Below are 14,139 nucleotides of genomic sequence, written 5' to 3'. Positions count from 1 at the left end.
GCACGGCATAGGTAGGCTGCCATTACAGCGCAGAAGATGCGCACTCGAGCTCTGTGCTGCTCAGACCCGCGTCGACTTCCACGGGAAGGCGACAATTTTCGTCCAGACCAGGAAGCCAATCTGCGCCGGAGTATCTCTCGCTCGAGTGCGCACCCGCGCCGGCATGCACGTCTGCCCCTCTCACCGTTGCTCGACGATCAAGTATGGCCAGCTGCCGCAACGCTGCCCTCTCGACCCCGGCACGCCCCCCGCTTGGCGCACACACCCTTCACGGCCTCGTCCGCCTGCGCCCGTCCGTCTGGTTTAGCTCGACGCGGACCGGTGCACTGAGCTCCTGCTCCTTGTCGCCTCCTGCGTGCGGCTTTCCTGCTGTGACCCAGCTCTAGCTGTGACGGCCGGCCCTTGTATTTTCTGCTCTCGCCCTTGCTGCCTTCTTGTAGGCGAGTGCCGACAAGCAAGGTGAGCTGTGACAGCCTCTTGCTCCCTCTCGAGCGTTACATTCACGATCCCTCTTTGTGTGCAGATGCACGCACGCCACCCCTCGCTCCCCTCGCACCGACCCCGCCGCTCCCGGAGCTACCTCCCTCTCGCCGCAATGGTGCTCCTGGTGTTCCTGATGCTGTCTGCGTGGACTGCCGACCCGCACGACCTGCGACAGCGTGTGACAACGCAGCTTGAGCAGCTCAAGACCCAGGTCGCGGGACTGGCGGGCGGGAACGGCGAGGTGTGCGCCGACGCGCATGGTTGTCGGTTCCTTCTCATCGAGTCCATTGGTGCGATGGGAGCCTTTCTCTCACGCAGACGCAGCAGCTGACAGAACACTCGGCAAGCCGACAGAGGAGCAAGAGTCCCGCGCACAGCACCACCTCGTGCAGCTCGCTGTCCTCGCGCGCACCCTCAAGCTCACACTCGTCCTTCCGCCTCTCGCATCCTCGCGCTTCTCCCATTGCGGCGCAACCTCCTTCGACGAGCTCTACTCTCTCGCCACCTTCGAGCGCGAGAACGGCGTGCGTGCGATCCCGTACCGCGACTTTGAGGCGTGGCGCACCTCGCTGCCGACGCGCGCACTCGGCGCCCAAGCGCTCGTGATCACGCAGTCGCCCGGACCGGGCGAGTCGTACGCCTTTGTACCTCTCGTCTCGAGCAGCGACTATTCGCCGTCGCGCTGCCTGAATCAGACGGGCCTGTCGTACGCCGGCCGCCCGCCGCTGCGCTACCGCCTCTCGTGGCGCGGCGGCCCGCGGCTCCTTGAGGACGTACAGGCTCTCGATGCACAACTGGCCACGGAGGGCGTCGACGCCCTCGTCGTGTCGTACGCGGCACGCACGCTCGAGCTGAGCGACCGCTCGGACGCAGAGCTCGACCGCTCGTTCGTCTATGCGCCTGACTGGCAGGCGCTCGCACGGGCGGCGCTCGAGCAAATGGGCAGCGGAGTGACGGTCGGCGTGCATTGGCGCACCGAGGGGATCGAGCCGGCGCGGCTCGAGGCGTGCGCGGAAGGGTTGGTGGCGAGTTTGCTCGAGATGAGGCGGAAAGAAGGCGTCAGGAGCGTCTACCTCGCGACCGACTATCCGCTCGAGGCGCTCGAGGGGTACGGCGAGGTGTTCGGGGTGGACGCGGCCGGAGGCGATGGTGGTGCTCCCGATGGGTCGGCGCGAAACGACCACCACCGTCTCCCGCTCGGTCCCGTACGCTCGCACAGCGACACACTGCACCCTTCTGCAGCGCACGACGCAGCCATGTCATCATTCCTCGTCGCGCTGCGCACGCTCTCGCAATCCGCCGGCCTCTCGCTCGCGACCTTTCACTCGCTCGCGCGGTCGCTGCCCGATCCGCACGGCCTAACCTCGCACCGCTCGGCCGCATCGATCGTCTCGCAGCTCGTATTGCGGCAGACCGAGCTGTTTGTTGCGGGACTGGACAGTGCCGGGGCGGAGAAGCAGGGGAGGGACGAGTGTGCAAGGAGAAGCAGCTGGACGTACAGGGTGACGATGGCGAGGCGCGAGGCGCTCGAAGCGGGGGAGGGGAGAGTCAGAGAGAAAGTGAGGCAGTGGTCAACCGACGGCAGGGCGCTGTGAATGCACAAGGCTGTTACCGCAGCTCAAGAGCAGGCCGAGCGGTGGAAGTCTCGCTAGCTTTCTCCGCAAGCATTTGTCGCGGGACATATCGATACTGCCCGCCGTTTCACAGGAACGTCTAGATGCGCGCGTCTGTCGCGTAGGATTACGGAACAACAAGATCTTCGATCGGCTGGTCGAGCCAGGACCAGTCGGAAGCCTGACCGGGAAACATCGATTCCCTGGTTATGCGGACATCGTCAGCCACGTTGAAGATACACGATAGTTCAAAGAAGAAGCCAGATCAGTGGAAGTGAAAGCAGGACGCACCAGAAGAAGCGGTCGTCTCCCATGGACGAAGCAAACGTATTGCCCACATCGATAGGCTCAAACGCCGCCACTCCCTGCAGGCGCGGGAACATCCCTCGACTCGTGAGCGATGCCCTCGCGACAGCGTGCGAAGACGTCGGGGAGGAAAGCAAGCGCACCGGATCGGGCGGAGGGACCGACATAACGGGGCTGTCAAGGCCCGGCAGCGCCATGGACTGGAGCGACGCGGGCGCGAGCGACGTCGACGCAAGCGCAGACGACACACCCGGCGCGGGCGAGAAGGGCGACGCGTCGACAAGCGACTGCGGCAGGCCGGACTGCGCCGACTGCTGCTGCTGCTGCTGTGCTTGGTTTTGGTGGTCGTAGGCGGTGCTCATCTGCGCGCTCGGTGCGGGAGAGCACAAGACGCGGATGCTGAGCTTGAAGAAGCGAGAAATGAAGGCGGCAACGCTGTCCTCCTTGCCCTCGGCCGCAACCTCGCAGGCCTGGTAGACTGTAGTGCAACGCCACGTCAGCGAGCTTGCCGGGGGACGCATATTTGAGAAGGGACGTACTGCGCTCAAGGAACTCGAGGATGGTCGTCTGATTGCTCGGGTACACCTTGGGGAAGATCTGCCGAAATCTCACGTCAGAACGAGCAGCTCGCACCCTGTAGCGAGCGAGAGCGCCGCACCTTCACGCAAAACTCTGCAACACCGTAGAGCGACACGACAACGACGTCTTGCCAGTACTTCACGAGGCCCTCCTTCGCGATGTCTTCGAAGCTGCTCGCGAGACACGAGATGCTGACCATGTACTGCGCGAGGCTGACGCCGTTCGTCCCGACCGAGATGAGGAGCGCGCGGTTCAAGGCGCAGTAGGCCGAGTGCAGGAAGAACGCGACGCGAAGCGTCGAGACGCGGTTGCCGTTGAGGCAGTGCGGCGCTGCACAGGTGATGAGCTGTCAGCGTAACCAAATGTAGCTGCGCGAGGAGCCGATAGGGACGCACATTTCGGGTCGAGGTATCGCTGATACGTCGCATCGAGCGTGCCCTTGAGGTGAATCCCGAGTGCGCGAGCCTGCATCGGGCGCGAGTGCGCAAGATCCTTCGTCATGCGCAGGACCTTGACCCATCTGCGAGCATCGAACAATATCAGACGCGCTCAGCCGGGAGGTCCAAAGCGGAGGAGGCGCACTCGAACGAGACGACAAGCTCGCGGTCGTCCTCGACGTCGTACTTGCGCGTCTCCTCGACCCACTTGACCATGTCTATCCGGTAGTGCGGAATCATAAAGGTCTGCCGGTGCGGTTCGAGTCAGCAGAGCAGAAGCGGCAGCAGCGAGAGCAGAACTCACCTGATGGAATCCGTCGTCCTCGTCGCCAGGGTGCAAATTATACCTGCCACAAAGCGACCTCGTCAGTCTCCGCCCGATACACTAGTGGCAGAGGAAAGCTCACGTATGGTCAAACGCGACGAGGATGTGCCAAGTGCGCTCTATGTTCATGATCAAGCGCGCCTCGTGCTCGTTCTCGGGGAGCGGCGTCGTGCGCTGTGCGTGCAGGTGCAGCTGCAGACCCATGCGGATCGCGATCCCGATGCGGACCCATGCAGACTGGTCCATCGGTTCCTGCAAGAGCGTTTACAGTTGAACGGGTGAGGCCGAGACAAGGTTAGTGGGCGAAGGCGAAGAGGCTCACCTTCCAGTAAACGAGGGCGAGGATCGCCTGAATGAGCCCAACCGATGCTCTCGCTTCGACAATCCCGCGCCCGACGAGCTGCTTCGCGTTGGCGAGGAGCGCCGGGTACAGGTCCGGGCGGCTGAACTTGGCCGAAACGGCGAGGATGGCGGAGAACAGGACGGTCGACGTGCGGCGGCAGAAATCGAGCGTGTGCAGGTGCCGGTCAAACAGGTTAATGAACCGGTTCTGCACGTGGTGAAAGTGATCGAAGAGCTGCGCCGCTTCTTGCTCGCTCAGGATGTCTGGTTCGCGTCGAGCTGTCAGTGCCCGTGTGTTTGGGTGGGTCGACCAACGAGACGTACGTAAGTCGACGGCGTCGGGGACCACCTCGGGCATAGCTGGCGGTGCTAGTCTGCCTGCGACCGACGGCGGTGCGCCCGCCTGCCCGCCCGAGCCGAGTTTCGAGAGGACCTCCTCTTTTGTGCGCGCGACATCGACGAGCGAGAGGTAGGCACTCGGGCTCGCCTCGCTGCGATACTGGGGGGTGTCGTAGATGACAGGACCGCGGACGGCGGCCGCTTGGGTGGCAACGGGGGCGAGCGCGGGGAGGGTTGCGGAAGCGGTCGAGAAGGGTTGCGCCGAGAAAGAGGGGAGGGCGCTCGCGGCAAGGATGTCGAGGGGGGAAGGCGCTGCGGGGGACGGCAGTGAGATCGCGTTCCAGTAGGGAGCACAAGTAGGACGAACCTGCGCCATAGGACAGCGGAGCCGTGGGCGCGGAAGCAGGAGGAGGAGCAGGCGGCGGGAGCGACCTGCGGGCTCATCGTGAGCTCAATCACGAGCGACAGGCAGACTCGGACGCACTTTCTGACCGTCTTTGGCTTCCTGCCGCGCTTTTGGGGCGTGGTCCAGACGCAGTCGAGGGCGAGTCGCGAGCACCGGGCACACTTGACCCCGCTCGGTTCCATCGGCAAGCAGCGCATCTGTGAATGAGGTATGAGCGTGCACTGGTAGTAGCAGGGCAGATACGGTCTCACCTTGACTGTGCGACACGCGAGGCACGCCTGCTTGTGCTTTGCGTCCCCACCGCCTCCTCCTGCTCCTCCTCCTGCAGTCTGCCGCTCATCCACGGAAGGGTCCAGCGAGCCGCTCGCAGGGGGCACAGGCAGGTCCATCGCAGCGCTGTCCACTCTGCACGAGCTGGAACTTTGCACAGCCGTGTGCGGTCGACGACAAGCTGCCTGCCGCGACTCGCCCTGTCGCAGCTCTCCCCAAGTCGAGCAGGCTTCCCACCAATGCTGTGCACTGGCTGCACACGCTGACGATTGCACTCTGTCTCTGTCGCGCTCGCTTGCTCGTGACTGCATCCTCGGCGCATCCGCGGCCGGGCAATTGCAGCGAGCAGCCCAGGTGACCGAATTCCAGTTGAGCCGGTCGGCCATTTTCTCGCCGCAAGTTGACCTTGAAGCGTCCCGAGCTTCCTGTTTCTTGCTTCCTCGCTATTCCTGTGCTGCGACTCCCCGCTCGACATGCACATGCACTCTGCGCTCCGTTCTCGTTCGTCGGCAGTTCGCCAGGCTGCTGCCGCCGGCTTCGCCCACGCTTCCGCTTCGCACACCGCCTCGACCTCGCTGCCCGCGACCGCCCGCGCCCTCTCGTCGAGAGCCCCGCTCTGCGCCGCGCAGCAGGAGAAGGACGAAGGCAGCATCGCGAGCGTCTTTTCATCCCTCGGTGGCGATGCGTTTGTGCCCCTCGAGCAGCGCTTCGCCGACCTCAAAAAGTCCGTCTGGAACGACGGCCTCATCGAGTCGTGGCGCACGCTCCTTGGGGCTCTAGAGCACCGCACAGAAGAGATCATCGAGCGTGGCAACGCCGTACGTCCTCGCGCCCCTTCGGTACGCTTGCCAATCCACTCACCTCGGACTCGCTTCTACAGGCCATCCCGCAAGTCTCGTACGCCGACATCAAGGATGGGTTCTCGCCCGAGACTCTAGAAGAGATCAAGCGCGTCGGCACCGTCGTCGTTCACGGCGCCGTGCAGTCAGACGAAGCGCTCGCGTGGAAGAAGCAGCTCCAAGAGTACGTCGCGCGAAACCGCGCACTCGCGAAGGGGTACCCGGTCGACAACCCGCAAGTCTGGGAGGTGTACAACTCGGTCGCGCAGACGCAGGCGCGCACGCACCCGGGCATTCTCGGCACTCAGCGGGCGCTCCTCTCGCTGTTCTACACTTCAGACCCCGATTCGCCCGTTTCCGTCACGACGCCCATTTCGTACTACGACCGCTTCAGGATTCGCTTCCCGGGTGACGCCAAGTTCACGCTCGGGCCGCATGTGGACGGAGGGTCGCTGGAGAGGTGGGAGGACCCTGGTGAGTCTGCTCGCCACAACGAGCTTGTGGAAGTCGTCGCTGTGACTGAGTCTGACTCTTTTCCTCCCCTACGCAGTCTACCGCTCGGCCTGGCGCAACATCCTGAGCGGTGGGCCAGACCCGCACGTCCGCCACGACGCCTGGGACCTCTCGCCTCGGCTCGAGGCCAAGGCCGACCTGTACAACGGCGCCGGCGCGTGCTCCGTCTTCCGCATGTTCCAAGGTGCGCTCCAGTTCTCGACCGCTTTCTGCTCGCACAAATGGTCAGACTGACCCGGTCATCATCTTATGCAGGCTGGACCGCCATCTCGGACACGTCGCCCAACGAGGGCACGCTCCGCGTCTTCCCCGACGTCAACCTCGCGACGGCGTACATCATCCTGCGCCCGTTCTTCCGCCCGCGCCGCGGTCGCGAGGGCCGGCTCGCGTTCGACGACTGGGAAATCGACGTCGAGTCAACCGAGTTCCCTGGGTCCGTCAAGGGCAAGGGTGCGTTCGCTTTCCTCGGTCTCTCTTCCTCAGGCTGCCGCGCTGACGTTCGTCCTCGCGTGTGATACTCGACAGCGCAAGAGCTGTCGGACCAGACGCACCCGCACCTCCGCCTCAGCGAGACGATGACGAGCGTCCCGCGCGTCCAGCCCGGCTCACAAGTCTACTGGCACTGTGACGGTGCGTCCCGTCTCTGCCTCCTCCCCTCCAACACTCCCGCTGACTCGTCCCGCGCCGGCCTCCAGTGGTCCACTCCGTCGAAGCGCAGCACCGCGGCTTGGGCGACTCGTCCGTCCTCTACATCCCCGCCGCGCCGCTCACGGGGCCCTCGGCAAAGTACCTCCTCACGCAGCGTACGCGGTTCGAGCGCGGCGTCCCCGCGCCCGATTTCCCCGGCGGCGCGGGCGAGAGCAGTTTTGTCGGGCGCGCGACCGTCGAGGACGCGCACGAGGGGAGCGGGCAGATGGGGAGGGCGGCGATTGGGTATGCGAGGTTTGAGGCGGGAGAGGGCGAGACGGAGGGTGGGAGGAGGGTCATTGACGAGGCGAACCGGATCTTGGGGCATGCGTGAGCGAGCGTGACAGCCATGTAACGCATCTTGCGGCAGTACTTTGATGTCGCGAACGGTAGAGACTCAGAGAGACGGGCGCCCATGGCCATGGTCGGATGTCTGTGTGCGAGCAGCCTTCCGGTATCTGACAAGGACAGAAGGACGGGAAGCCCCGAGCCCCTTGCTGGGTCTGGGATGACACACTGCTCGGCTCGAATGGGACACGAGTACGTCGGCAGCAGAAGCAGAAGACGGGACGATCTGGCTTGAGAAGGTCGAATGGGCGAAGGACAAGGCGCGAGACGGGACAAAGGTCTGGATTACGGGTAGACAATTGGGTTGCAGCATACCACAGGGCGCTGCAATCCTGCAGCAGCATCGCCCAGGACCGCCCACATCAAAGAAGAGGGACGACTCGAGTGGGAAGTGGTGAGCAGGGAGGACTCCGGCGCTGAAGCGGGTCTGAGCCGGAGACACCAGCGTCTCCGCCCTCTGCTCGGGAGCGGCGCCTGCGATGCGGAGCAGATCTCGAGACGGGCGAGGGCTTCTGGGCGCAAGTGCGCCGTGATGAAAAGTGCGGGGTAAGCGCCTAGACCCGCGCGCGTGGAACCTGGCGCGTTTCCGCTCGCTCTTCCGCTCACTCGCAAACACGCTCGTCCCGCCTGCTTCCCCGCCGGTCGAGCCGAGACCCGCCGGGCATTTGCGAGCGCTGGCAGCTCGCACCGCACTCGCTGCGCCCCCGCACGCTCGTTCTTGTCCGTCCCAAACACCCGGCCCGCGTCCACCTTCCCGCCTCCTCGCCGCCGCTCGACGCGCTCGCCCTCCCGCGCTGCGGTCGAGGCCATGTCGACCTCGCCGCTCGCGTCCCCAGCGCTCGCCGCCGCGCCTGGTCCGTCCCCGTCGCCGCCGCAGGGCTTCACGCTCGTGCGCGCGCTTCACTCGTTCTCACCCGCGACCCTCGCCGGCACCGCAAATACTCCGCAAGAGCAGCAGGCCAGCTCGTGCATCGCCTTCGAGGCAGGCCAGATCATAAAGTGCCTCAACCGCGACCCGTCCGGGTGGTGGGACTGCGAGGCCGACGGCAAGAGAGGCTGGGCGCCGTCGAATTACCTCGAGGACCTCGCAGATGCAGGGCAACAGGTGCGTGTACCGAGCTGCCTTCACAGGGGAAGAGGGCGTACTGACAGAGTGCGGCGGCGCATCGAGCAGGTCGGCGCCTCCACGTCCTCGCCGCTGAGCGCGGAAGCGACAACCCTGCTGAGCAGCATCGAACACAACGTCCGCCTGCTCGACAATGCCGCGAGGGCTCAGCGCAAGGGGCATTACCAGCCTTCGACTGCCTGGTACGAACGAGAAAGCCCAATCGGCCTTCCGCGCTCGCTCACCTCCTTGGCTCCACAGTGTCATCTCTTCCATACGCACCGTACTCTCGGCCACATCTGCCCTCACGCGTGACTCGCCCGTTCTGCGCGCACATCCCTCGCTCTCTTCCTACCGCAAGCGCATCCTCACGTCCCTCGCCGCCCTCGTCAACCAAGCGCGCAAAGCCTCTGCGCCGGCGCCCTCCCCGCCCGCACCAGACCAAGCCGAGCTCGACGAGCAGGACGCAGACGAGATGCTTCGCATCGCGCACGAGACGCTCGGCTTTGTCCGTACGTTCCTCGAGCAGGCTGAGGAGCGCGGCGTCGAGGTCAATCTCTCGCTCGGCTCGGCCGCGCCCGTAGCTGCGAGCGGCATGTCTGTCGAGGGGTCACCGTCGCTTTCTGCGGGCAACGGTGTCGCTGCGTCTCTGAGGGGCGCGAAGAGTCTCGGCAATTTGCGTGACCAGCGCAGACCTACGCTCGAGGCGCTCAACGCGCCCATGCCGGGGAGTGCATTTCCCGTGCGGGCTCGTCCCGGTCCCCAGCAGCAGCAGCAGCAGCAGCAGCGGCAGCATCCCTCGACTTCGCCTTCGCACTCTCCCGATTCTTCTCCTACTGCCGCCTCCGCCCTCGCTTCCTCCACTACCCCATTCGACCCTTCGACGCAGCTCATTCTGCGCACACCCTCGGCCATCTCTCTGCACCTCTCGACGCTGCACGACTCGCTTCTGTCGACCATCGCCGCCCTGATCGGGCACGTGCACTCGCACGCACGCAGCTCTTCGCCCGCAAGCTCGTTCGCGCACCTGATCGACCTGACGCGCGAGGGCATCGAGCGCGTGCGCGACGTCCTCGTCGTCGTCGAAAAGGTCGGCGCGCTCGTCCAGCACGACGGCGCCGCCGCCGCGCTCGACGACGTCGGCAAGAGCGACGAGATGAAGGTGCTCGCCGCGACGCGCGAGCGGCTCTACGAGGCGACGACGGCGCTCGTCGCCGCTGCGCGCGTCGCGACGTCCCCGCGCTCGACGGGCGCGGCGCGCAAGGGCTCGGTCGACTCGGCGACGACGACGAGCTCGGTTGCGTCCGCGGGCGAGGGCGCCGTGGCTGCGAGAGGAGCATCGCGCGACCGCAAGCGCCACGAGCGCGAGGAGGACGAGGGAGAGCGCAAGGATCTCCTTGGCGCGGCGACGGGCGTGCTCCGCGCAGGCGGCGACTGTGTCGGCGCGGTCAAGCTCGTCGTGCAGCAGCTCGCGGCTGCCGACACGAACAAAGGGTTCGAGCTCGTCCTGCCGCGGCCCAAGACGGTCGAGGAGCTCGCCGAGCTCGACCACCACGGGCACCAGCACCGCGTGTCGTCACCTTCCGCGCCGCCCGCTGCCCTCGGATCGCCAGACGCAGATGACGGTGGGTCGACAAGCGGCGCGAGCGCCAAATTCGCCGACGCGTCCGACGAGCTCGACGACTCGGCCGCTGTCGCCGCTGCGGTCGCAGCAACGGGTGCGACGCCCCGTGCGGGCGCAGACGTCGACGCGCGGAGGCGCAACCCGCACACGCTGAGCATGCTTGGGCGCAAGGCGACGAGCTTGGGGTGCTTGCGCGAGAGGTTCGACCAGGACAGTGCGGCTGGGGCGATGGGCGCGATGACGCTCGACGAGGCGGATGAGGACGATGTGGCCGAGTCGCGCCGCGACGGCGAGGAGCATGCCCACGAGGCGGAGGAGCGGGACGAAGAGGATTGCGGGAGCGCCGGCACGGGCGAGACGGAGCGGACGGCGCCTTCGCCTGTCGTTTCCAGCTCGTCGCCGACCAAGGAGCACTCACGCAGCGTCAAGACGTCCATCTCGCTCACGCCTGCGCACGCCCAGCGCTCTGCCTCGCCCGCCCCTTCGACCTCTTCCACCGCCGACCGCTCGACGACCCGCCCCTCGTCCATGGCGATGCACCGCGCCCAGTCGAGCGAGTCGGCGCACTCTGGGCGCTCGCACGCCTCGGCGCAGTCGTCGTCGCGCCAGACGGCCGCCTCGATCGCGAGCAGCAGCGCCGTGACGAACCAGACCGCCGAGACGAGCCCGCGCAGCTCGATGCAGAGCCCCGCCTCCATCGCTACCGCGATGCGCAAGGCTGCGCCGGCGCGCTCGAGCCTCGGCAGCGTGATGGAGGTTGCGCCGGCGACGCCCGACTCGCCCGCGCTCCCGTCGCAGTACGCACCGACCACGCCGCAGATGCAGCAGTCGAGCAGCTCGTCTGACGCGCAGCCGCCTTCTGCGAACGCAACGCCGCGCGGATCGGTCTCTAACGGGTCCGCGTCGGGTGGGGCCGTTTGGTACCTCCAGCGCGACTACCTTCCGAGCGAAATCTCGTTCAATGCGGACGGACACGTCTCGGGCGGCACGCTGCGGTGCCTTGTCGAGCGCATGACGCTGCACGACACGACGATCGACGCCGCTTTCTCCAACACCTTCCTTCTCACCTTCCGCATGTACACGACGCCGCTCGAGCTCGCGCACCTCCTCTGGGCGCGCTTCGACCTCGCGCCGCCCCGTCATCCGGAGACGGGCGCCGAGCTGACGGTCGACGAGCGGAAGCAGTGGACAGCGCAGAAGCTCACGCCGATCCGCCTGCGTATCTACAACCTCTTCAAGACATGGGTCGAGTCGTACTGGCTGCACGATCCTGACGTTGAGATCGTCGAGGGTCTGCTCGAGTGGTGCCGCGGCAGGCTCAAGTCGGCCATGGCTTCGGCGAGCACCCGCCTCGCCGACCTCGTCAACAAGCGCGTCGCGGCGGCGGAGCGCGAAGGCGGCCGCGACAGCGACGATGGGTACGGCGTGCGGCATAGCAACGCCTCGTCGGCGAGTCTCGCTTCGTCGCTCCTGTCGCCGACCAGCATGAACGGCTCGACCCTCTCGCTCTCGGTCTCGAATACGACACCGGCCTCGTCCATCCGCAGCGGGTTCAGCGGCGGCCTCCTACGGCACATGCAGTCCACCGACAAGCTCAAGGCAGGCAAGACGGTCACGCCATTCTCGTCTCTGTCGTCCTCGACCGCGCAGGACACGTACTCGCCCACGTCCGCTGCAGCAGCAACCGCGCCCGCCCCTGTCATGACAAAGTCGCTGACAGGCTCGCTGCGCCCGGCGTTGTCAGGCCGCACGCCGCTGCTGAGCTCGGTGACCGAGATCGACCCGCTCGAGCTCGCGCGCCAGCTCACCATCATGGAGTCGCGCGTCTACTGCTCGATCCGCCCGGACGAGCTTCTTGGTGCGGGCAACGGCGCGGGGAACGGCGGCAAGGGCGTGGCGGACGCGATGAAGGCGCCCAACGTGCGCAAGATGAGCCAGCTCAGCACGAGGTTGACCGGGTGGATCACGGAGGCGATCCTCGGCGAGACGGACCAGAAGCGCCGTTCAGGCCTGCTCAAGTACTTCATCAAGCTCGGCGAGGTGCGCGTCTTCTCAACCGGGTCAAACCGCGGTCGAGCTGACCCTCCCTTTCCGATGTAGCGCCTCCTTGCCCTGTCCAACTACAACGCCCTCTTTGCCGTCTTTACCGCGCTCAACTCGTCGACCATCTCGCGCCTGCGACGCACGTGGGAGGGTCTCGCGCCCAAGTACCGCGCCGTGTTTGACTCGCTGCGCAAGGCGACCGACCATGCGCGGAACTACGCCGAGTACCGCCAGAAGATTCGCCAGGCTGTGCCACCTTGCTTGCCTTTCGTTGGTGTGCGTCCGGACATTTCTTCACGCACAGCAACGTGCTCACCAGGCGAGACTCCCGCAGCTCTTCCTCACCGACCTCATCTTCGTGTTCGAGGGCAACCGCGCCGAGCGCCCTTCGCCCGCCGATCCTTCGCTCCTTCTGATCAACTTCGATCGCTACCACGTGAGTCGAGTTGCTGTACATCTCCCACCCTGTTCCTACTGACCCTCTCGCCGATGCTGCAGAAACTCGCTCGCATCGTCGGCGAGCTCCAGCGCTTCCAATCGCCACACCACCTCGTCGAGGTGCCTGAGCTGCAGGCATACCTCTCGCAAGAGCTCGAAGGGCTTAAACGCGGTCAGGATGCCCAGTCTCTCTGTACGTCGTCGATGTCACTGATCCAGCCCGTGACTCGAGCTGACTTCCGCCTTTTTCGCACAGACCGACAATCGCTCCTTATCGAGCCACGGCAGGGCAGCGGGCCCTCCTCCTCTGCCGCCTCGATCATTAGCTCGAACGACGGCCACCGGCACGGGCCGCGAGACCTGTTCAACTGGCGCGGCTAGCCTCGCCTCGTGCATACCGCTACACCGCTTAGAATCCCACTGTCTCAATTCGCTTACCTCAGTTGCACCACGTTACATATGCCCTTCCTGCCCGTCTCCGACGGCGCAACTCGCTTCTGTCTTTGAGCGATGACCCGTCCCATCTTTGTTGTTTCCTTCCTCCCTCTCGTCTGTGCAAGGCTGTTGTCAGTGCTTCTCGACGGACTTGTTCGAGAGAGCCCTCGAAAGTTGTGCGGCGGGATGGACGCCGTCGTTGCTTTGAGAAGTCGCGCGCTCGCTTTCCGTCACGCAGTGGACTGTGTCCGACTGAGTCCATAGCACGTGAAAGGACATTTCTACTACGAGTGGTGAGGGTGCAGGACGACGTGGTCAAGGGGTCCCTCGCGAGACTGCACCGTGGTACTGCTGGATCCCATTTCCGGCATGGGTGGCAAGTCAAGCTTTTCGGTCTACGGCACAGAGTCAGTTTCGAGTCCTTGCATAGCTATCGTTCGAGATTAAGTACTGACCAGTAGCTGCACTGCGCTTTCGAGTCGGTGTCGGTCGGCGGGAGAGGCAATGCGCGCGAGAGTGGCGGCTTCAACGAACACAGACAGGGCGTCAGCAGGGGTCAAGCTCAAGTGCGAAAGACATCAAGGCTACCTTGCTTACCTGTGTACACGGCTGCCTGAGTTTGCGTGACGCATGAGAGGACTGAGAAACGCACAAATGTACTTGGCATCCGCCTTGACCTGCTCCGTGGCATGATGCTGCGCATACCGTTGGGCCAGTCCGACTGTTGATTGAGTCTGATTGGAACGCCGCCTGCGCTCATCACGCTGTTTAAGGGGCAGACAGTCAGTTGCAAGCCCTTCAACGCAACGTCGCGTGAACTCACTATCGCATCAAGATGGTCGTCTAGCTCACTGTCCAGCGAGCAAAGCCCTTGCGACATGCTGTTAGACCTGTCATAATTGTGGCTGTTTGCGTGCGCACGGGCGGCATCTTCGTCTGGTGAAGGAACAAACCGTCAGACCGCCGTTTGCCCCTGCCTTTCCGCAAGGGAGCACTTACATCGTTTC

The 14,139-nt window shown here is 65.1% G+C and overlaps 4 protein-coding genes across 4 annotated transcripts; 3 read left to right on the top strand and 1 right to left on the bottom strand.

The window, feature by feature from the left end:
- Positions 1-523: 523 nt before the first annotated feature.
- On the top strand, positions 524-2,078 carry JCM10292_005792 (uncharacterized protein; the record flags this gene model as incomplete). The annotated part of the gene is made up of 2 exons (XM_076648398.1): positions 524-773; positions 838-2,078. 2 exons carry the CDS (start codon positions 524-526, stop codon positions 2,076-2,078), a joined length of 1,491 nt encoding a protein of 496 aa, XP_076506087.1.
- A 145-nt stretch (positions 2,079-2,223) lies between these two features.
- On the bottom strand, positions 2,224-5,027 carry JCM10292_005791 (fungal specific transcription factor domain-containing protein; the record flags this gene model as incomplete). The annotated part of the gene is made up of 12 exons (XM_076648397.1): positions 2,224-2,299; positions 2,388-2,880; positions 2,942-2,999; positions 3,061-3,311; positions 3,377-3,501; positions 3,564-3,664; positions 3,723-3,765; positions 3,826-3,995; positions 4,066-4,349; positions 4,410-4,736; positions 4,792-4,856; positions 4,909-5,027. The coding sequence occupies 12 exons, from the start codon at positions 5,025-5,027 to the stop codon at positions 2,224-2,226; spliced, it is 2,112 nt and encodes a 703-aa protein (XP_076506086.1).
- A 546-nt stretch (positions 5,028-5,573) lies between these two features.
- On the top strand, positions 5,574-7,473 carry JCM10292_005790 (DUF1479 domain-containing protein; the record flags this gene model as incomplete). Its single annotated transcript, XM_076648396.1, has 6 exons — positions 5,574-5,918; positions 5,981-6,413; positions 6,490-6,636; positions 6,708-6,902; positions 6,978-7,082; positions 7,148-7,473. The coding sequence occupies 6 exons, from the start codon at positions 5,574-5,576 to the stop codon at positions 7,471-7,473; spliced, it is 1,551 nt and encodes a 516-aa protein (XP_076506085.1).
- Positions 7,474-8,295: 822 nt separating this feature from the next.
- On the top strand, positions 8,296-13,078 carry JCM10292_005789 (uncharacterized protein; the record flags this gene model as incomplete). Its single annotated transcript, XM_076648395.1, has 7 exons — positions 8,296-8,592; positions 8,662-8,795; positions 8,854-12,256; positions 12,317-12,535; positions 12,594-12,695; positions 12,758-12,890; positions 12,954-13,078. 7 exons carry the CDS (start codon positions 8,296-8,298, stop codon positions 13,076-13,078), a joined length of 4,413 nt encoding a protein of 1,470 aa, XP_076506084.1.
- Between the last annotated feature and the right edge of the window lie 1,061 nt (positions 13,079-14,139).

The sequence above is a fragment of the Rhodotorula paludigena genome, assembly GCF_050403205.1.
Source record: "Rhodotorula paludigena JCM10292 DNA, Rt_paludigena_JCM10292v1_ctg15, whole genome shotgun sequence".
Taxonomy (NCBI): domain Eukaryota; kingdom Fungi; phylum Basidiomycota; class Microbotryomycetes; order Sporidiobolales; family Sporidiobolaceae; genus Rhodotorula; species Rhodotorula paludigena.
The sequence above is the reverse complement of the archived record's forward strand: the minus strand, read 5'-3'. Positions and strand labels throughout refer to the sequence as shown.